Source organism: Zootermopsis nevadensis, unplaced genomic scaffold (assembly GCF_977971745.1).
Source record: "Zootermopsis nevadensis isolate Lab colony 2312 unplaced genomic scaffold, Znev_1.0 Znev_ptg000002l, whole genome shotgun sequence".
Classification (NCBI taxonomy): Eukaryota; Metazoa; Arthropoda; class Insecta; order Blattodea; family Termopsidae; genus Zootermopsis; species Zootermopsis nevadensis.
The window spans coordinates 4,941,508-4,965,391 of record NW_028259134.1 but is presented as its reverse complement, the minus strand read 5'-3'; the positions used below and the strand labels follow the sequence as shown (position 1 = coordinate 4,965,391).

At 40.4% G+C, this 23,884-nt stretch overlaps 1 protein-coding gene across 1 annotated transcript; it reads left to right on the top strand.

Moving 5' to 3' along the window:
- Positions 1 to 1,094: 1,094 nt before the first annotated feature.
- LOC147875031 (uncharacterized) lies at positions 1,095 to 7,940 on the top strand. The gene is made up of 5 exons (XM_087348175.1): positions 1,095 to 1,643; positions 3,164 to 3,232; positions 3,840 to 4,046; positions 5,719 to 5,834; positions 6,654 to 7,940. Exons 1-3 carry the CDS (start codon positions 1,451 to 1,453, stop codon positions 3,935 to 3,937), a joined length of 360 nt encoding a protein of 119 aa, XP_087204301.1. The 5' UTR covers positions 1,095 to 1,450; the 3' UTR covers positions 3,938 to 4,046; positions 5,719 to 5,834; positions 6,654 to 7,940.
- Positions 7,941 to 23,884: the final 15,944 nt, after the last annotated feature.

The window sequence follows — 23,884 nt, the reverse complement described above, 5'->3', positions numbered from 1 at the left end:
AGCAGTTACATGGCTTAACAATCTAGAATACCAACATCGACACGAAGTTCCACTGTCAGGACACACATGAAATTGTAGAAATATTGGTTAACGGATGACGTAAGTATCTCACCTGGTCTTTGAATGGTGCAGTATGAGGTTCACGTTTGGGTGTAGAAGCAAATGGGTCACTTGATTCTTGCACCATTCAATTCACATTCTGTTCACTAAAAGAAGAAAAACAAAATAACACCAGCAGTCAGTTCCATGCAACAGTTTGTTCAACAAACACATTCACACTTCTTATGGAGTGTTCTCACTACGATAACTCAACTCAAGTTTGAAGCAACTGTTCTTGAACTTGGCATTTCACATTCAACTGAAATATCCACCTCTTTCAGGTTATGTCACAACCTGCTGTTAAGTCGTGCAACTACAGTCTTTTTTGACTCACTGCTACTCACACCTGAGGCCATTTCACCTGCTTCAGTAGGAAAAGTCGATCTGGAATATATTGGTTTTATTATTTGAAATTAAAGCAAATCCTTTGAAGGCTAGTTCAGTGTAACATGTACAATGGGCGTTATAAAGTCAACTTCATGTTGACCTGCTATTATTACTTGTGATACAGGTTCAACTATTATAAGATAGGTCCCAGGGATGAAATTCTAAAAAAAAGGCAATGAAAGTCAGATTCTGTAGATGCAGGGAATTTATTGTCCACATGAGCAGCTACAAATCATTCATGAAATGAAATGAATTTCACATGAAAGAAACATTTTACTCGCTATTAATCATATTATCACTACAAATGGCGCGGTTAAGAGCAATTCGGGGAATACTTGCTACTGTGCAGTTCAGAATATTGTATCTTATGGACTGCACTCAATCAAGAAATGTAATAAATGTAAGGATAAAAATACACAAGGGCTGAAATTTTACAAGTTCTTTTGTATGGGCGTGATGCTCAATCCTTCAGATAAAGGAAAGAACACAGACCGAGAAGACAAATATCATCTGGGACATTGCGACATTTATTCCAAGTTTGGGGTGTCTAAGGATAGTGTGTTAAAGAGAAAATTTTACATTTTTTTTTTTTGGGGGGGGGGGCTGAAGGAGCTGCATAATTTGTGCTCTTCAGTCAGATAGTATAAGAATGATACACCAAGCAGGATGAGATGGGCAGGAAATACAGCACACACAGGAGAGATTACATTTGTAATGGAGAGGGAGGAACAATTGTGAGATGTAGCACAGACGAGAGGGAAATATTAAAAAACATCTTGTACGTGATGTGTGGGTATGGACTGGACTGATTTAGAATAACTGCTATTTTTATAACGTTATGAACCATAAAATGTAGGAGGAGAGTTTTGTGACTTTGTCAGTTTGACAGCCAGACAGTGACTGATTCGCCTGTCATAACCTATCTTTCCAGTATCATATTAAAAACAATGAATTGGACCAGAACATGGAGTGCCCCTTCAACCGTGGGGATGAGCGTGGCCAATTCTCGAACAACAAACCTGTCTCAGACTGGGACAGAGAAGATCTTTACAACTGGTACAACGAAAATGTAGAAGATTGGGACAAAGCCCCAGAAAAGTGGGACGATGACAGTCTCAAGAACTGGGATATAGACCACATTGAGGACAGACTCTCAGGTATGTGAGCAAACCTGTTATCATTTTGTGTTGCTTGCTATTAACAAGGGGGATATTTGGCTGATAAAAGACAGGCAGTACTAAGTTTGATACAGGACAATTTTGCTAATGATGCGAAGAGAACGCATGCAAATGGTACATAATCTTAGCTAATAGATTTTATCATATATTTATTTATTAATTTGTGGTTTATATAAAGGCAGTGTCAGAAGCTCATACAATGTAGCATAGAATATTCATATTCCTGCTTTAAGTTCATGAACATGCTATGTCTTGCATAGTAAATTTTAGAATGCCTACTTTTGACATAGTATCAACAAAATGTGAATGTGTGTGGATGAATGGAGTAATGTTTTCATATTTGTTATTTTCAATTTCTAATGCATTGATCTATTACCAGAATAATGGTTAATTGCAAATGTCTGTAAAGAAATTGCTAAGGAAAATATTGTTGCTAGGAACTACAAATGAAGATTTCAGCTGACAATCATTACTCGTATAGCACAAAATTTCTCTGGTTATGTGCATCTCATGTTACTTTTAGGATAATAAAAGGAAGGAAGGTGGCATTTCAATAATATTGATGCACAAGGCATGCATGTACTGTGTTTGAAAGAATATTTATTGTAATTGGTGACTTCAGTGACGTGGGGGAGGTGGCATGGAAACATTACAATGGATTTTAGGGAAATTTCTTGTGAACCTCTGAGGTGACTGGAAGTTTCTTCCTATTAGCAGGCATTATTATTACTCTTGTACGCTACTACTTATAGTGGCAACGATATCAAATATCTCTCAAGTGGGCACAATGTATTTTTTTGTACTCCTTGGCCTTTGATTTAAGAATGATCATAATTTCCTGCAGTGGAGAACATGACCACATTATGCTACTGAAAATTTTATTATTTGATGGTACCACACCAATGACCATGGAGTTGTTAACCCAACGTCCCTGAATTAGAAAATGAATAAACACACTAAATATTATTTAACAGACAGCACTACAAACAGCATTACATACATAGGAAGATAATATTAAAATCATCTCCTAACTGGTTCGAACACTCAGCAAGTACATCAAATATTGTAAGTTCTCCATCTGAATCTGTCATTGCACAATAAATTGTGAGTAAACACAAAATAGTCATGTATAATTTTTAGAAACCATCAGAAATAATAACTATCATTAGGACTACTAGAGCAGTTCTTAGCAAGTCAAAATGCCAATATATATATATGGCACAGTATAGACTAATATTATAAACTTCAATTTAAATTACAGGCCGATTTTAGAGACAACAAAATTTCAGACCACTTATTTAAACATTGCCTATTACGTAAGTCCTACAGACAGTAATTTAATAAATCAGGAAAGTGATCACCATCTGTGCTAACATTCCTCTTCAATTATGATGGACGGTCCATTCAATGGGCAAATTATGTGGCGTACTACGAAAATTATTTTAATCATGGGTAGGATGCCTTAGAACATGGCTGTAATTTTAAAAACTTTGTTACAGAAAAGAATTTGCGGCCTTACGCAACAAAACTGAGAGACTTTGACCCGCTGAGACTTCTAGGGGAAGGAGGTAAGTATAAATTTCCATTAACACTTGCCTATCTTTGCTGATAAATATAGGCCTGATTTTCTGTAATCCTCCAGATCAAAGGGCAAAATAGTAGAAGTAGTAGCACCAACAGCTGTTACTATATTCAGACATGTGATTATGATCAGTAGATATCTGACCACAACATTTACAAACTCTGAACCAAATCTTTATTAATAATGTTTGAGCAAAATGAAGCATCAGAAATATTTTCTTGCTACAAGACGTCATGGTGTGGTTGAGAACAGTTGGAAAGAACTCAAAATTCTTTTATGCTTAAATTAAATCAAAAACACATTTTGCCAACAATACCATTCTTTTTCTTATTGCCGACTATTTTCTTGAATGTTATCAGGAAAGAGTGGACTGACAAATGGTAACCATTATTAACCGTTGTGTCTTTATCTTGGTACACATAAAGACCCACAAATTCATAATTTTAGCACAAAATGCACACAATCACACAAATGTTTGATATTACACAAAACGTTTATAAACAATAATGATCTTTATAAAGGGACAGTCTACAAATACTTGAGACCACTGTTGATCAGAAAGAAACAAGAATCATAACCGTGTGCTGTTACAGGTTTTGGAAAAGTCTTCATGACGAGGAAGAACTGCGGCATGGATAACAACACGACATATGCGATGAAAATCATGGATATTCCCATCGAAGGCGACTGAGAAAAATACCAAACAGAGTGCTACGTCCATCAACTCTGCTCCCAATTTCCATTCCTCGCAGCACTCTGTTACACCTTCCAGATAAAGTCCAAGATCTGTCTCGCACTTGGTGAGTACACAAAAAACAATTCCTGATTCCAGGATGGTTGAGAAGCAAAGTGAACAATTTAACAACAGAAATGTCAGTGCATTGTAGTGCCAAGTAATGTAGTAAAATTTACAATGCTGCAGAGGTACTTGCTGCCTCATCACCCTAGTAACACAAAGAATAAGAACCAGGTTCAAACTTAAATTCCTAACATTCCATGTTTTGAGAATATGCATACTCTGCTAGAATCAAAACCTTCAAAATTCTGTTAATTAGTGTCAAAACTATTAAAGATAAGGACATATTTGCTGTACTTAGGCCTATCTTCTGCATAACAGTGCTTTTAGTGCAACATCTTAAAATCGTTATTAAACCTCTATCTTCCGTGAAACCTAATTGATATTTTAATTTGTACACATCTGTATGTCCCTTACTCCACTTCCTGTAGTTAGTCTAATTTTGTGAATCCAATGAAGGTTTACAGATATATGTACTGTCTATCAGAGCGAATAACTAGCTTCACCTCTGAGCCATGCCTCGTGGCTCGAAGTGGCTTATCTCCCCTCTCTAAGTTCTTTGGAGTCGGCGGCTTCGAGACCCTGATCAGACAGCAGGGCAGTTAGGACAGTCTGTGTGTGTCCGCCGGAGAGAGAACGACTCGAGGAGAAAGTCGGAAGGCAAGTCAGGGTTTGTGGGGGTTGAGTTGGGCATCTGGAGTCGGATACCCAGCTGGAGTTTGAGCCCTGAAAGGTGTCTTGATTCTGTTTATCTTATATTTAAATATTTTTCATTAAATAATATACTTCGATTATTCGAAGTAGTTTCATTTGGTTTTCTTTTGACTTTTCACCGCTTTAGCCTCCCCAAGCCGTACCACCTCCCGGCCTGGGAAGATCGTGGCCTCAGTAAAATATCTGGCAACCCCCTTCTTGAGGGGGTTCACCTCCATACACAAGTGCCCATCAACAGCCGACACTCATTAGTTTTCCAGCGTTTCACCTCATTTTTCTAGTTTCGGCATTTCTTAATTTCTCTTTTTAATCTAATGGTCACTGCCAGTACCTGCAACAGAGGGAATGTTCTTCGTGTCGTTTAATATTTTTAGGACCACATTCAGGATGCCTTCAAGTTTGAGATAGTTATTACTTTAGACAGACAGACAGACAGTATGTATGATACAGGAAATCCTCCTGCTGAGCAAGGTGGTCTGGTGTACTGAGTGTATATCAGTTTGAATGATTCCAGTCAACACGAGTTGCGTGCTGTGGTGTTAACACACAGTCCTATCACTTATGTTTTGTATAAGGAATCATGTTTACTCAGAATTTATAACTGTTTATAGAAGCCTATAGTGTACATAGCAGTAAAATAATTTTCAATAACAACTGAATCGTTTTAGAATTGGTAGCACAAGGAGTAACCTCCATGTGGACCTTAGGAAGAAGGGTCAGGGTATTATTTATTTTCTTCTCAAACATCGAGTGCAGTGTTCTGCATGGGCTGTGAGTTTTGTCTCGCAAAGAGATGTACAACAGGACTGTCTACAGATTGTGCTCCATCCCCCACTGACGAACAAATCTGCTGTTTCCAGTCTTCTGCAGAGGAAAACATTGCAGTAACTCCATTGTCAAATTCAACAGATAGTATCATTAAGTGTCCTTACAGTAACAATAATGCATTATTATTTTTCCAGACTATTATCCTGGTGGAGACTTGTACCATTTGCTGCGTTACTGGGGCAAGTTTACAGAGACTGCAGCAAGACTATACCTAGCGGAGATAGTCCTGGCTGTAGAATACCTGCATCAGGTATTCAGACATCACCTCACTTGTCTGCATTAAACTACTTAAGTGTGGGGCTATAACTTTTTTATTCTATTCAATGTCATTTTTATTTTCTGTGGTAAACAACAATAACAGTATATATGACATCTTAGTTAAAGCGCTATAAGGCAGAAATGCAAAATAGTAGTACTACAACTTTCTGCCACATTAACCTTTATCTTACTAGCGTTCCTTGTCTGGGACGTAAGTTGTGTACTCAGCCCTATGAACGTTCCTTGTGCAGAACTCAAAACTTGCAACACTGTAAGTAGACTTGGTTACGTCTTTTGGCCTCTTTTAGGGGCTGAAAATATTGCATCACTTTCTCTAGGGTTCTGGCAAGTTCAACCTGAGCTGTCAACCCGGGAAGCAATAAACATTGTTATTGTCAAGTGGGTTTCAGGCTTCGTTTTCAGACCCCCTATTCAAAGTTTCTCACATTCTTCCTGATGATGGGTGAAAAAAATGTGTATCCACTGAAGTAGCGGAAACAAATTTTTCTGTGTGGTCATTAGTTCACAACCATGGCTTCTATCATGTCGAATGAGCTTCCAAAGAAGAAAGTAGAGTTACTAAGGCCTATTTAGGCAATTAAGATATTAACTGCATTTTAAAAAAAACTCTTATGTATTCTCTGTTCTAATCGAATAAATATGGATTTTATTTCGTTAATTTATCATGTTTACTTTAGATAATATTAAAGGTTTTCGTGGAGCGTGCACAAAAGTTTAAATCCCCGTCGTGTACAGGTTAAAAAGCAGCATATCACACTGTGCAAATAACTCGTTAATTTCTTCCTTTCAGATCGGAGTCATACACCGTGACTTGAAACCAGAAAATATACTGATTGATGCACGCGGTCACATCGCAGTCTCTGATTATGGGCTGTGTAAAATCTTCAACTGCCACACAAAGGTAAAGTTAAATCCACCTTATCTTTTGTTGGGTTTACTTACAGGGTCACATAGGCTACATGGACCACACTCTGTCTGGCACTACTCCTTGTTTAAGACTGGATAGTTTACAGGAGGACAAAATCTTTATGTAGCGATTCTTAATGGAAAAAGTGTAAACAAATGTAACAAGGTCTTTCAATTTGAGGGGATGAACTCAGAACTAATACCTATAGCTCTATTAGAGTTTGATAAATTATTGCTGTTATGCAATTCATACACCATTAACATGCTGCTACATCAGTTAACAAATGGCTAGTCCAACTAACTAAATAACTAGATGGCTTACGGAACGCGAAGGTTCATCACCGAATTAACCAAAGCCCTCCACCGGACACTGTTCTGGGGAAACAAAATCCAGTCTCCTTCAACTCCTATCTCCCAAAGATCTTGCCTGAGATTATCCTCCCATCTACGTCTAGGTCTCCTTAGTGGACTTTCCCCTCAGGCTTCCCAATCAATAACCAATCAACACCATTTGCCCCATCAATGCGTGCCACATTCCCCACCCATCTCATTCTTCTTGAGTCAATCACCCTGAAGAGATTGGGGGGAAAACAAATTATTAAGCTCACCATTATGCAGTTTTCTCCATGCTCCCTAATCTTCTCTCCTAGGCCCGAATATCCTCCTCAACACCCTATTCTCAAACATCTGCAATCTGTGTTCCTCCCTCAGAGTGAGATACCATGTTTCGCACCCATACAAAACAGGAAAAATTATTGTATTGTATATTTTTAAACTTTAGGTTTTTATAAATCAGACCGTAAGACAAAACACTGAACTGAAAAGGAGCACGTATTTCCAGTATTTGGTCTCCTTCTAAGTACCTAATGAGTATCATTTCCCAAGTATTTGAACTGCCACCCTAAGATAATTCTGTCTGCTGATGAGATACTAACATAATATTAGTTTTTTGTGAATTTACCTTTCTACTAGCCTCTGGTAAAACTTCTGTGTTCCTCTTTATTGTATTTATATCATCACCCAATAAATTAACATCATCAGCATACGAGGTGCGATCGGAAAGTTTCTAAACTGCGCCTATAAAAACCCGTACGCTTATCTCAGGTATTAAATTCATCCATCACCCTCGAAGTAGTTCCCCTGGGAGTGAACACTACGATCCCAGCGCCGCTGCCAAGCCTGGAAGCATCCCTGGAAATCTTTCTTTGTCAGCCTGTCAAGCACCATCTGCGATTCTGCCTGAATCTCTTCTATCGTCTCAAATCTCCTTCCCTTTAGCTGAATTTTCATCTTTGGGAAGAGGAAGAAGTCACACGGCGAATAAGGAGGGTGCGGGATGACGGCCATGGTGTTTGAGGCCAAAAACTGGCGAACTTTGAGGGCGGTGTGCGCTGGCGCGTTGTGATGATGCGTCGCATGTGGAGTTCTTCCTTTAGAATCAGCTGACAGGTCCCATAGCCTATCCCAACAATGTCGCACAAGTCGTTGCTGGTACGACGTCGATCTTCGTGAATGGCCTGCCGAATCTTCGTAACATTTTCGGGCGTTGTGCTCGAAGATGGTCGTCCAGAACGCTCGTCATCATCGACAGAGGTTCGGCCATTTTTAAAACGTGAATGCCACACAAGAGTTTGTGCACGACCCATTGCGGACTCCCCAAATGCTTTCTTTAGCATTTCATATGTTTCCGTAGCCGTTTTGGCGAGTCTTTGGCAAAATTTGTTGCACACGCCATTCCGATATCGCAGGAGGGTCGGTGTAATGCACTACCAAAACGCCCGTAATTAAGAAACAAATGCTAATTCGATGATGCCGGCTGGCACACTGATTCACTATGAATGTAGGCCGCACCCCTAGCGGCAAAAGCTCGTACTACATCCGGTTCGCCCTCTATTGACACAGTCTGGAAACTTTCCGATCGCTCATGGTATAATAAATAATACAAAATATACACATATTTCTGTTCTGAACTGTGCTTCGTCCATGCAATGTACTGAGAAAATCAAGCACAGAGGCATAGCAGAGCAGTTCATGCCTTCTGACACTATTCTGGACAATTTAGTTATTTGGAAAGTTCAGCATAATTTCCATTCCCAGACAAATAAAAATAACTTATGTGATGGGCCTAACACCGTCAATACGTAAGCAGTAAGACCTTAGTAAAAGGTTTAGAAAGGTGACGCATAATATAATGCCAGAGCAGAACTTTAAAGGTGTCTCTAAGTACACAACAATTTTCTTGCGACAAGTGACTTCTCAAGACTTGGGACAAGTGACTTCTCAAGACTTGGGTCAAGTGACTTCCTAAGACTTGGGACAAGAGACTTCTCAAAACTTGGGAAAAGTGACTTATCAAGACTTGGGACAAGTGACTTCTCAAGACTTGGGACAAGTGACTTCTCGAGACTTGGGACAAGTGACTTCTCAAGACGAGGGACAAGTGACTTCCCAAGACTTGGGACAATTGACATCTCAAGACTTGGGTCTTGTGACTTCTCAAGACTTGGGTGGAGTGATATCTCAAGACGTGGGACAAGTGAATTCTCAAGACTTGTGTCGAGTGACTTCTCAAGGCTTGGGTCAAGTGACTTCTCAAGACTTGCTACAAATGACTTCTCAAGACTAGGGACAAGTCACTTCTCAAGGCTTGGGACAAGTGACTTCTCAAGACATGGGCCAAGTGAATTTTCAAGACATGGGACAAGTGATTTCTCAGGACTTGGGACATGCAACATCTCAGGACTTGGGACAAGTGACTTCTCAAGACTTGGGACAACTGATTTCTCAAGACTTGGGACAAGTGAATTCCCAAGACTTGGGACATGCGACTTCTCAAGACTTCGGACAAGTGACTTCTCAAGACTTGGAAAATGCGACTTCTCAAGAATTTTGACAAGTGACATCTCAAGACTTGGGACAAGCGACTTCTCAAAACTTGGAAAAAGTGACTTCTCAAGACTTAGGTCAAGTGACTTCTCAAGACTTGGGAGAAGCGACATCTCAAGACTTGGGACAAGTGACTCCTTAAGACTTGGGTCACATAACTTCTCAAGACTTGGGACAAGTGACTTCTCAAGACTTGGGACAAGTGATTTCTCAAGACTTGGGACAATTGACTTCTCAAGACTTGGGACAAGTGACTTCTCAAGACTTGGGAAAAGAGACTTCTCAAGACTTGGGAGAAGTGACTTCTCAAGACTTGGGACAAGTGACTTCTCAAGACATGGGATATGTGACTTCTCAAGACTTGGGACAAGTGACTTCTCAAGACTTGGGACAAGTGACTTCCAAGACTTCGGACAAGTGACTTCTCGAGACTTGGGACAAGTGACTTCTCAAGAGTTGGGACAAGAACTTCTCAAGACTTGGGACGAGTGACTTCTCAAGACTTGGGACGAGTGACTTCTCAAGACTTGGGACTAGTGACTTCTCAAGACTTGGGACAAGAAATTCTCAAGACTTGGGACAAGAACTTCTCAAGACTTGGGACAAGAACTTCTCAAGACTTGGGACGAGTGACTTCTCAAGACTTGGGACGAGTGACTTCTCAAGACTTGGGACGAGTTACTTCTCAAGACTTGGGACAAGAACTTCTCAAGAATTGGGACAATTGACTTCTCAAGACTTGGGACGAGTGACTTCTCAAGACTTGGGACAAGAACTTCTCAAGACTTGGGACAAGTGACTTCTCAAGACTTGGACAAGAACTTCACAAGACTTCGGACGAGTGACTTCTCAAGACTTGGAACGAGTGACTTCTCAAGACTTGGGACAAGAACTTCTCAAGACTTGGGACAAGAACTTCTGAAGACTTGGGACAAGAACTTCTCAAGACTTGGTACAAGTGATTTCTCAAGACTTGGGACAAGATCTTCTCAAGACTTGGGACGAGTGACTTCTCAAGACTTGGGACAAGTGACATCTCAAGACTTGGGACAAGTGACTTCTCAAGACTTGGGACAAGAACTTCTCAAGACTTGGGACGATTGACTTCTCAAGACTTGGGACGAGTGACTTCTCAAGACTTGGGACGAGTGACTTCTCAAGACTTGGGACAAGAACTTCTTAAGACTTGGGACAAGTGACTTCTCAAGACTTGGGACGAGTGACTTCTCAAGACTTGGGACGAGTGATTTCTCAAGATATGGGACAAGAACTTCTGAAGACTTGGGACAAGAACTTCTGAAGACTTTGGACAAGTGACTTCTCAAGACTTGGTACAAGAACTTCTCAAGACTTGGGACAAGAACTTCTCAAGACTTGGGACGAGTGACGTCTCAAGACTTGGGACAAGAACTTCTCAAGAGTTGGGACAAGATATTCTCAAGACTTGGGACGAGTGACTTCTCAAGACTTGGGACAAGAACTTCTCAAGAGTTGGGACAAGAACTTCTCAAGACTTGGGACAAGAACTTCTCAAGACTTGGGACGAGTGACTTCTCAAGACTTTGGACGAGTGACTTCTCAAGACTTGGGACTAGTGACATCTCAAGACTTGGGACAAGAACTTCTCAGGACTTGGGACAAGAACTTCTCAAGACTTGGGACAAGAACTTCTGAAGACTTGGGACAAGAACTTCTCAAGACTTGGGACGAGTGACTTCTCAAGACTTGGGACGAGTGACTTCTCAAGACTTGGGACAAGAACTTCTCAAGACTTGGGACAAGAACTTCTCAAGACTTGGGACAAGTGACTTCTCAAGCCTTGGGACAAGAACTTCTCAAGACTTGGGACGAGTGACTTCTCAAGACTTGGGACGAGTGACTTCTCAAGACTTGGGACAACTGACTTCTCAAGACTTGGGACAAGGACTTCTCAAGACTTGGGACAAGGACTTATCAAGACTTGGGACAAGTGACTTCTCAAGACTTGGGAGTCTAGTCCTGATAGGGATGGGACAGGTCAAATTTAGAAGAAAAAAATTTGAAATTTTTCGAAAAATCAAAAAACACTGCAAACATTCTGAAATGCGCACAAAACCAAAAATTTTCGGAAAATTCGGAAAAAATTAAAAGTTGAAAATTATCAAAAATTCTTAGTTTTGTGCGCTTTTTAGACGATTTGCCACGTTTTTCGATTTTTCGAAATTTTTCGAAAAAATTGAAATTTCTCAGAGGGGTACCCCTTTGAGAATTTTCAAATTTTTTCGAAATTTTAAAAAAATAAAAACGGCTGCAAATGGCGTGAAACACGAAGAAAATTAAGAATTTTCGAAATTTTCGAAACAATTTTGAATTCAGCAAAGACGGGTGAGGCACAGCCCTAAACAAGCAGAGAAGACTTGGGACAAGACCTTCTCAAGACTTGGGACGAGTGACTTCTCAAGACTTGGGACAAGAACTTCTCAAGAGTTGGGACAAGAACTTCTCAAGACTTGGGACAAGAACTTCTCAAGACTTGGGACGAGTGACTTCTCAAGACTTTGGACGAGTGACTTCTCAAGACTTGGGACTAGTGACATCTCAAGACTTGGGACAAGATCTTCTCAAGACTTGGGACAAGAACTTCTCAAGACTTGGGACAAGAACTTCTCAAGACTTGGGACAAGAACTTCTCAACACTTGGGACAAGTGACTTCTCAACACTTGGGACGAATGACTTCTCAAGACTTGGGACGAGTGACTTCTCAAGACTTAGGACAAGAACTTCTCAAGACTTGGGACAAGAACTTCTCAAGACTTGGGACAAGTGACTTCTCAAGCCTTGGGACAAGAACATCTCAAGACTTGGGACGAGTGACTTCTCAAGGCTTGGGACGAGTGACTTCTCAAGACTTGGGACAAGGACTTCTCAAGACTTGGGACAAGGACTTCTCAAGACTTGGGACAAGTGACTTCTCAAGACTTGGGAGTCTAGTCCTGATAGGGATGGGACAGGTCAAATTTAGAAGAAAAAATTTCTAATTTTTCGAAAAATCAAAAAACGCTGCAAACCTTCTGAAATGCGCACAAAACCAAAATTTTTTGGAAAATTCTGAAAAAAATTAAAAGTTGAAAATTTTCAAAAATTCTTAATTTTGTGCGCTTTTTGGACGATTTGCCACGTTTTTCAATTTTTCGAAATTTTTCGAAAAAATTGAAATTTCTCAAAATTTTTCGAAATTTTAAAAAAATTAAAAACGCCTGCAAATGGCGTGAAACGCGAAGAAAACTAAGAATTTTCGAAATTTTCGACAAAAATTTTGAATTCAGCAAAGACGGGTGAGGCACAGCCCTAAACAAGGAGAGAAGACTTGGGACAAGAACTTCTCAAGACTTGGGACAAGTGACTTCTCAAGACTAGGGACAAGGTCTCCTCAAGACTTGGGACAAGAACTTTTCAGGAGTTGGGACAAGAACTTCTCATGACTTGGGACGAGTGACTTCTCAAGACTTGGGACAAGAACTTATCAAGACTTGGGACAAGTGACTTCTCAAGACTTGGGAGTCTAGTCCTGATAGAGATGGGACAGGTCAAATTTAGAAGAAAAAAATTTCAAATTTTTCGAAAAATCAAAAAACACTGCAAACCTTCTGAAATGCGCACAAAACCAAAAATTTTCGGAAAATTCGGAAAAAAATTAAAAGTTGAAGATTTTCAAAAATTCTTAGTTTTGTGCGCTTTTTTGGACGATTTGCCACGTTTTTCGATTTTTCGAAAAAATTGAAATTTCTCAAAATTTTTCGAAATTTTAAAAGAATTAAAAACGGTTGAAAATGGCGTGAAACGCGAAGAAAACTAAGAATTTTCGAAATTTTCGAAACAATTTTGAATTCAGCAAAGACGGGTGAGGCACAGCCCTAAAGAAGCAGAGAAGACTTGGGACAAGCCCTTCTCAAGACTTGGGACAAGAACTTCTCTAGACTTGGGACGAGTGACTTCTCAAGACTTGGGACAAGAACTTCTCAAGACTTGGGACGAGTGACTTCTCAAGACTTGGTACAAGTGATTTCTCAAGACTTGGGACAAGAACTTCTCAAGACTTGGGACAAGAACTTCTCAAGACCTGGGACAAGTGACTTCTCAAGCCTTGTGACAAGAACTTCTCAAGACTTGGAACGAGTGACTTCTCAAGACTTGGGACGAGTGATTTCTCAAGACTTGGGACAACTGACTTCTCAAAACTTGGGAGAAGGACTTCTCAAGACTTGGGACAAGGACTTCTCAAGACTAGGGACAAGTGACTTCTCAAGACTTGGGAGTCTAGTCCTGATAGGGATGGGATAGGTCAAATTTAGAAGAAAAAAATTTCAAATTTTTCGAGAAATCAAAAAACCCTGCAAACTTTCTGAAATGCGCACAAAACCAAAATTTTTTGGAAAATTCGGAAAAAATTGAAAGTTTAAAATTTTCAAAAATTCTTAATTTTGTGCGCATTTTGGACGATTTGCCACGTTTTTCAATTTTTCGAAATTTTTCGAAAATATTGAATTTTTCGAATTTTTAAAAAAATTAAAAACGGCTGCAAATGGCGTGAAACGCGAAGAAAACTAAACATTTTCGAAATTTTCGACAAAAAATTTGAATTCAGCAAAGACGGGTGAGGCACTGCCCTAAACAAGCAGAGAAGACTTGGGACAAGAACTTCTCAAGACTTGGGACAAGTGACTTCTCAAGACTAGGGAAAAGGTCTTCTCAAGACTTGGGACGAGTCACTTCTCAAGACTTGGGACGAGTGACTTCTCAAGACTTGGGACAAGAACTTCTCAGGAGTTGGGACAAGAACTTCTCAAGACTTGGGACGAGTGACTTCTCAAGACTTGGGACAAGAACTTCTCAAGACTTGGGACAAGAACTTCTCAAGACTTGGGACAAGTGACTTCTCAAGCCTTGGGACAAGAACTTCTCAAGACTTGGGACGAGTGACTTCTCAAGACTTGGGACAACTGACTTCTCAAGACTTGGGACAAGGACTTCTCAAGACTTGGGACAAGGACTTATCAAGACTTGGGACAAGTGACTTCTCAAGACTTGGGAGTCTAGTCCTGATAGGGATGGGACAGGTCAAATTTAGAAGAAAAAAATTTGAAATTTTTCGAAAAATCAAAAAACACTGCAAACATTCTGAAATGCGCACAAAACCAAAAATTTTCGGAAAATTCGGAAAAAATTAAAAGTTGAAAATTATCAAAAATTCTTAGTTTTGTGCGCTTTTTAGACGATTTGCCACGTTTTTCGATTTTTCGAAATTTTTCGAAAAAATTGAAATTTCTCAGAGGGGTACCCCTTTGAGAATTTTCAAAATTTTTCGAAATTTTAAAAAAATAAAAACGGCTGCAAATGGCGTGAAACACGAAGAAAATTAAGAATTTTCGAAACAATTTTGAATTCAGCAAAGACGGGTGAGGCACAGCCCTAAACAAGCAGAGAAGACTTGGGACAAGACCTTCTCAAGACTTGGGACGAGTGACTTCTCAAGACTTGGGACAAGAACTTCTCAAGAGTTGGGACAAGAACTTCTCAAGACTTGGGACAAGAACTTCTCAAGACTTGGGACGAGTGACTTCTCAAGACTTTGGACGAGTGACTTCTCAAGACTTGGGACTAGTGACATCTCAAGACTTGGGACAAGATCTTCTCAAGACTTAGGACAAGAACTTCTCAAGACTTGGGACAAGAACTTCTCAAGACTTGGGACAAGAACTTCTCAAGACTTGGGACAAGTGACTTCTCAAGACTTGGGACGAATGACTTCTCAAGACTTGGGACGAGTGACTTCTCAAGACTTGGGACAAGAACTTCTCAAGACTTGGGACAAGAACTTCTCAAGACTTGGGACAAGTGACTTCTCAAGCCTTGGGACAAGAACATCTCAAGACTTGGGACGAGTGACTTCTCAAGGCTTGGGACGAGTGACTTCTCAAGACTTGGGACAAGGACTTCTCAAGACTTGGGACAAGGACTTCTCAAGACTTGGGACAAGTGACTTCTCAAGACTTGGGAGTCTAGTCCTGTTAGGGATGGGACAGGTCAAATTTAGAAGAAAAAATTTCTAATTTTTCGAAAAATCAAAAAACGCTGCAAACCTTCTGAAATGCGCACAAAACCAAAATTTTTTGGAAAATTCGGAAAAAAATTAAAAGTTGAAAATTTTCAAAAATTCTTAATTTTGTGCGCTTTTTGGACGATTTGCCACGTTTTTCAATTTTTCGAAATTTTTCGAAAAAATTGAAATTTCTCAAAATTTTTCGAAATTTTAAAAAAATTAAAAACGCCTGCAAATGGCGTGAAACGCGAAGAAAACTAAGAATTTTCGAAATTTTCGACAAAAATTTTGAATTCAGCAAAGACGGGTGAGGCACAGCCCTAAACAAGCAGAGAAGACTTGGGAAAAGGTCTTCTCAAGACTTGGGACGAGTCACTTCTCAAGACTTGGGACGAGTGACTTCTCAAGACTTGGGACAAGAACTTCTCAGGAGTTGGGACAAGAACTTCTCAAGACTTGGGACGAGTGACTTCTCAAGACTTGGGACAAGAACTTCTCAAGACTTGGGACGAGTGACTTCTCAAGACTTGGGACGAGTGACTTCGCAAGACTTGGGACGAGTGACTTCTCAAGAATTGGGACAAGAACTTCTCAAGACTTGGGACAAGAACTTCTCAAGACTTGGGACAAATGACTTCTCAAGACTAGGGACAAGATCTTCTCAAGACTTGAGACGAGTGACTTCTCAAGACTTGGGACGAGTGACGTCTCAACACTTGAGACAATAACTTCTCAAGACTTGGGACGAGAGACTTCTCAAGACTTGGGACGAGTGACTTCTGAAGACTTGGGACGAGAGACTTCTCAAGACTTGGGACAAGAACTTCTCAAGACTTGGGACAAGAACATCTCAAGACTTGGGACAAGAACTCCTCAAGACTTGGGACGAGTGACTTCTCAAGACTTGGGACGAGCGACTTTTCAAGACATGGGACAAGAACTTCTCAAGACTTGGGACAAGAACTTCTCAAGACTTGGGACAAGTGACTTCTCAAGACTTGGGACAAGAACTTCTCAAGACTTGGGACGAGTGACTTCTCAAGACTTGGGACAAGAACTTCTCAAAACTGGGGACGAGTGACTTCTCAAGACTTGGGACAAGAACTTCTCAAGACTTGGGACAAGAACTTCTCAAGACTTGGGACGAGTGACTTCTCAAGACTTGGGACGAGTGATTTCTCAAGACTTGGGACTAGTGACTTCTCAAGACTTGGGACAAGAACTTCTGAAGACTTGGGACAAGTGACTTCTCAAGACTTGGGACGAGTGACTTCTCAAGACTTGGGACGAGTGACTTCTCAAGACTTGGGACAAGAACTTCTCAAGACTTGGGACAAGAACTTCTCAAGACTTGGGACAAGTGACTTCTCGAGCCTTGGGACAAGAACATCTCAAGACTTGGGACGAGTGACTTCTCAAGACTTGGGACAAGTGACTTCTCAAGACTTGGGACGAGTGACTTCTCAAGACTTGGGACAAGAACTTCTCAAGACTTGGGACAAGGACTTCTCAAGACTTGGGACAAGGTCTTCTCAAGACTTGGGACAAGAGACTTCTCAAGACTTGGGAGTCTAGTCCTGATAGGGATGGGACAGGTCAAATTTAGAAGGAAAAAATTTCAAATTTTTCGAAAAATCAAAAAACGCTGCAAACCTTCTGAAATGCGCACAAAACCAAAAATTTTCGGAAAATTCGGAAAGAAATTAAAAGTTGAAAATTTTCAAAAATTCTTAGTTTTGTGCGCTTTTTAGACGATTTGCCACGTTTTTCGATTTTTCGAAATTTTTCGAAAAAATTGAAATTTCTCAAATTTTCAAAAATTTTCGAAATTTTCAAAAATTAAAAACGGCTGCAAATGGCGTGAAACGCGAAGAAAACTAAGAATTTTCGAAATTTTCGAAACAATTTTGAATTCAGCAAAGACGGGTGAGGCACAGCCCTAAACAAGCAAAGAAGACTTGGGACAAGACCTTCTCAAGACTTGGGACGAGTGACTTCTCAAGACTTGGGACAAGAACTTCTCAAGAGTTGGGACAAGAACTACTCAAGACTTGGGACAAGAACTTCTCAAGACTTGGGACGAGTGACTTCTCAAGACTTGGGAGAAGCGACATCTCAAGACTTGGGACAAGTGACTCCTTAAGACTTGGGTCACATAACTTCTCAAGACTTGGGACAAGTGACTTCTCAAGACTTGGGACAAGTGATTTCTCAAGACTTGGGACAATTGACTTCTCAAGACTTGGGACAAGTGACTTCTCAAGACTTGGGAAAAGAGACTTCTCAAGACTTGGGAGAAGTGACTTCTCAAGATTTGGGACAATTGACTTCTCAAGACTTGGGAGAAGTGACTTCTCAAGACTTGGGACAAGTGACTTCTCAAGACATGGGATATGTGACTTCTCAAGACTTGGGACAAGTGACTTCTCAAGACTTGGGACAAGTGACTTCCAAGACTTCGGACAAGTGACTTCTCGAGACTTGGGACAAGTGACTTCTCAAGAGTTGGGACAAGAACTTCTCAAGACTTGGGACGAGTGACTTCTCAAGACTTGGGACGAGTGACTTCTCAAGACTTGGGACTAGTGACTTCTCAAGACTTGGGACAAGAAATTCTCAAGACTTGGGACAAGAACTTCTCAAGACTTGGGACAAGAACTTCTCAAGACTTGGGACGAGTGACTTCTCAAGACTTGGGACGAGTGACTTCTCAAGACTTGGGACGAGTTACTTCTCAAGACTTGGGACAAGAACTTCTCAAGAATTGGGACAATTGACTTCTCAAGACTTGGGACGAGTGACTTCTCAAGACTTGGGACAAGAACTTCTCAAGACTTGGGACAAGTGACTTCTCAAGACTTGGACAAGAACTTCACAAGACTTCGGACGAGTGACTTCTCAAGACTTGGAACGAGTGACTTCTCAAGACTTGGGACAAGAACTTCTCAAGACTTGGGACAAGAACTTCTGAAGACTTGGGACAAGAACTTCTCAAGACTTGGTACAAGTGATTTCTCAAGACTTGGGACAAGATCTTCTCAAGACTTGGGACGAGTGACTTCTCAAGACTTGGGACAAGTGACATCTCAAGACTTGGGACAAGTGACTTCTCAAGACTTGGGACAAGAACTTCTCAAGACTTGGGACGATTGACTTCTCAAGACTTGGGACGAGTGACTTCTCAAGACTTGGGACGAGTGACTTCTCAAGACTTGGGACAAGAACTTCTTAAGACTTGGGACAAGTGACTTCTCAAGTCTTGGGACGAGTGACTTCTCAAGACTTGGGACGAGTGATTTCTCAAGATATGGGACAAGAACTTCTGAAGACTTGGGACAAGAACTTCTGAAGACTTTGGACAAGTGACTTCTCAAGACTTGGTACAAGAACTTCTCAAGACTTGGGACAAGAACTTCTCAAGACTTGGGACGAGTGACGTCTCAAGACTTGGGACAAGAACTTCTCAAGAGTTGGGACAAGATATTCTCAAGACTTGGGACGAGTGACTTCTCAAGACTTGGGACAAGAACTTCTCAAGAGTTGGGACAAGAACTTCTCAAGACTTGGGACAAGAACTTCTCAAGACTTGGGACGAGTGACTTCTCAAGACTTTGGACGAGGGACTTCTCAAGACTTGGGACTAGTGACATCTCAAGACTTGGGACAAGAACTTCTCAGGACTTGGGACAAGAACTTCTCAAGACTTGGGACAAGAACTTCTGAAGACTTGGGACAAGAACTTCTCAAGACTTGGGACGAGTGACTTCTCAAGACTTGGGACGAGTGACTTCTCAAGACTTGGGACAAGAACTTCTCAAGACTTGCGACAAGAACTTCTCAAGACTTGGGACAAGTGACTTCTCAAGCCTTGGGACAAGAACTTCTCAAGACTTGGGACGAGTGACTTCTCAAGACTTGGGACGAGTGACTTCTCAAGACTTGGGACAACTGACTTCTCAAGACTTGGGACAAGGACTTCTCAAGACTTGGGACAAGGACTTATCAAGACTTGGGACAAGTGACTTCTCAAGACTTGGGAGTCTAGTCCTGATAGGGATGGGACAGGTCAAATTTAGAAGAAAAAAATTTGAAATTTTTCGAAAAATCAAAAAACACTGCAAACATTCTGAAATGCGCACAAAACCAAAAATTTTCGGAAAATTCGGAAAAAATTAAAAGTTGAAAATTATCAAAAATTCTTAGTTTTGTGCGCTTTTTAGACGATTTGCCACGTTTTTCGATTTTTCGAAATTTTTCGAAAAAATTGAAATTTCTCAGAGGGGTACCCCTTTGAGAATTTTCAAATTTTTTCGAAATTTTAAAAAAATAAAAACGGCTGCAAATGGCGTGAAACACGAAGAAAATTAAGAATTTTCGAAATTTTCGAAACAATTTTGAATTCAGCAAAGACGGGTGAGGCACAGCCCTAAACAAGCAGAGAAGACTTGGGACAAGACCTTCTCAAGACTTGGGACGAGTGACTTCTCAAGACTTGGGACAAGAACTTCTCAAGAGTTGGGACAAGAACTTCTCAAGACTTGGGACAAGAACTTCTCAAGACTTGGGACGAGTGACTTCTCAAGACTTTGGACGAGTGACTTCTCAAGACTTGGGACTAGTGACATCTCAAGACTTGGGACAAGATCTTCTCAAGACTTGGGACAAGAACTTCTCAAGACTTGGGACAAGAACTTCTCAAGACTTGGGACAAGAACTTCTCAACACTTGGGACAAGTGACTTCTCAACACTTGGGACGAATGACTTCTCAAGACTTGGGACGAGTGACTTCTCAAGACTTAGGACAAGAACTTCTCAAGACTTGGGACAAGAACTTCTCAAGACTTGGGACAAGTGACTTCTCAAGCCTTGGGACAAGAACATCTCAAGACTTGGGACGAGTGACTTCTCAAGGCTTGGGACGAGTGACTTCTCAAGACTTGGGACAAGGACTTCTCAAGACTTGGGACAAGGACTTCTCAAGACTTGGGACAAGTGACTTCTCAAGACTTGGGAGTCTAGTCCTGATAGGGATGGGACAGGTCAAATTTAGAAGAAAAAATTTCTAATTTTTCGAAAAATCAAAAAACGCTGCAAACCTTCTGAAATGCGCACAAAACCAAAATTTTTTGGAAAATTCTGAAAAAAATTAAAAGTTGAAAATTTTCAAAAATTCTTAATTTTGTGCGCTTTTTGGACGATTTGCCACGTTTTTCAATTTTTCGAAATTTTTCGAAAAAATTGAAATTTCTCAAAATTTTTCGAAATTTTAAAAAAATTAAAAACGCCTGCAAATGGCGTGAAACGCGAAGAAAACTAAGAATTTTCGAAATTTTCGACAAAAATTTTGAATTCAGCAAAGACGGGTGAGGCACAGCCCTAAACAAGGAGAGAAGACTTGGGACAAGAACTTCTCAAGACTTGGGACAAGTGACTTCTCAAGACTAGGGACAAGGTCTCCTCAAGACTTGGGACAAGAACTTTTCAGGAGTTGGGACAAGAACTTCTCATGACTTGGGACGAGTGACTTCTCAAGACTTGGGACAAGAACTTATCAAGACTTGGGACAAGTGACTTCTCAAGACTTGGGAGTCTAGTCCTGATAGAGATGGGACAGGTCAAATTTAGAAGAAAAAAATTTCAAATTTTTCGAAAAATCAAAAAACACTGCAAACCTTCTGAAATGCGCACAAAACCAAAAATTTTCGGAAAATTCGGAAAAAAATTAAAAGTTGAAGATTTTCAAAAATTCTTAGTTTTGTGCGCTTTTTTGGACGATTTGCCACGTTTTTCGATTTTTCGAAAAAATTGAAATTTCTCAAAATTTTTCGAAATTTTAAAAGAATTAAAAACGGTTGAAAATGGCGTGAAACGCGAAGAAAACTAAGAATTTTCGAAATTTTCGAAACAATTTTGAATTCAGCAAAGACGGGTGAGGCACAGCCCTAAAGAAGCAGAGAAGACTTGGGACAAGCCCTTCTCAAGACTTGGGACAAGAACTTCTCTAGACTTGGGACGAGTGACTTCTCAAGACTTGGGACAAGAACTTCTCAAGACTTGGGACGAGTGACTTCTCAAGACTTGGTACAAGTGATTTCTCAAGACTTGGGACAAGAACTTCTCAAGACTTGGGACAAGAACTTCTCAAGACCTGGGACAAGTGACTTCTCAAGCCTTGTGACAAGAACTTCTCAAGACTTGGAACGAGTGACTTCTCAAGACTTGGGACGAGTGATTTCTCAAGACTTGGGACAACTGACTTCTCAAAACTTGGGAGAAGGACTTCTCAAGACTTGGGACAAGGACTTCTCAAGACTAGGGACAAGTGACTTCTCAAGACTTGGGAGTCTAGTCCTGATAGGGATGGGATAGGTCAAATTTAGAAGAAAAAAATTTCAAATTTTTCGAGAAATCAAAAAACCCTGCAAACTTTCTGAAATGCGCACAAAACCAAAATTTTTTGGAAAATTCGGAAAAAATTGAAAGTTTAAAATTTTCAAAAATTCTTAATTTTGTGCGCATTTTGGACGATTTGCCACGTTTTTCAATTTTTCGAAATTTTTCGAAAATATTGAATTTTTCGAATTTTTAAAAAAATTAAAAACGGCTGCAAATGGCGTGAAACGCGAAGAAAACTAAACATTTTCGAAATTTTCGACAAAAAATTTGAATTCAGCAAAGACGGGTGAGGCACTGCCCTAAACAAGCAGAGAAGACTTGGGACAAGAACTTCTCAAGACTTGGGACAAGTGACTTCTCAAGACTAGGGAAAAGGTCTTCTCAAGACTTGGGACGAGTCACTTCTCAAGACTTGGGACGAGTGACTTCTCAAGACTTGGGACAAGAACTTCTCAGGAGTTGGGACAAGAACTTCTCAAGACTTGGGACGAGTGACTTCTCAAGACTTGGGACAAGAACTTCTCAAGACTTGGGACAAGAACTTCTCAAGACTTGGGACAAGTGACTTCTCAAGCCTTGGGACAAGAACTTCTCAAGACTTGGGACGAGTGACTTCTCAAGACTTGGGACAACTGACTTCTCAAGACTTGGGACAAGGACTTCTCAAGACTTGGGACAAGGACTTATCAAGACTTGGGACAAGTGACTTCTCAAGACTTGGGAGTCTAGTCCTGATAGGGATGGGACAGGTCAAATTTAGAAGAAAAAAATTTGAAATTTTTCGAAAAATCAAAAAACACTGCAAACATTCTGAAATGCGCACAAAACCAAAAATTTTCGGAAAATTCGGAAAAAATTAAAAGTTGAAAATTATCAAAAATTCTTAGTTTTGTGCGCTTTTTAGACGATTTGCCACGTTTTTCGATTTTTCGAAATTTTTCGAAAAAATTGAAATTTCTCAGAGGGGTACCCCTTTGAGAATTTTCAAAATTTTTCGAAATTTTAAAAAAATAAAAACGGCTGCAAATGGCGTGAAACACGAAGAAAATTAAGAATTTTCGAAACAATTTTGAATTCAGCAAAGACGGGTGAGGCACAGCCCTAAACAAGCAGAGAAGACTTGGGACAAGACCTTCTCAAGACTTGGGACGAGTGACTTCTCAAGACTTGGGACAAGAACTTCTCAAGAGTTGGGACAAGAACTTCTCAAGACTTGGGACAAGAACTTCTCAAGACTTGGGACGAGTGACTTCTCAAGACTTTGGACGAGTGACTTCTCAAGACTTGGGACTAGTGACATCTCAAGACTTGGGACAAGATCTTCTCAAGACTTAGGACAAGAACTTCTCAAGACTTGGGACAAGAACTTCTCAAGACTTGGGACAAGAACTTCTCAAGACTTGGGACAAGTGACTTCTCAAGACTTGGGACGAATGACTTCTCAAGACTTGGGACGAGTGACTTCTCAAGACTTGGGACAAGAACTTCTCAAGACTTGGGACAAGAACTTCTCAAGACTTGGGACAAGTGACTTCTCAAGCCTTGGGACAAGAACATCTCAAGACTTGGGACGAGTGACTTCTCAAGGCTTGGGACGAGTGACTTCTCAAGACTTGGGACAAGGACTTCTCAAGACTTGGGACAAGGACTTCTCAAGACTTGGGACAAGTGACTTCTCAAGACTTGGGAGTCTAGTCCTGTTAGGGATGGGACAGGTCAAATTTAGAAGAAAAAATTTCTAATTTTTCGAAA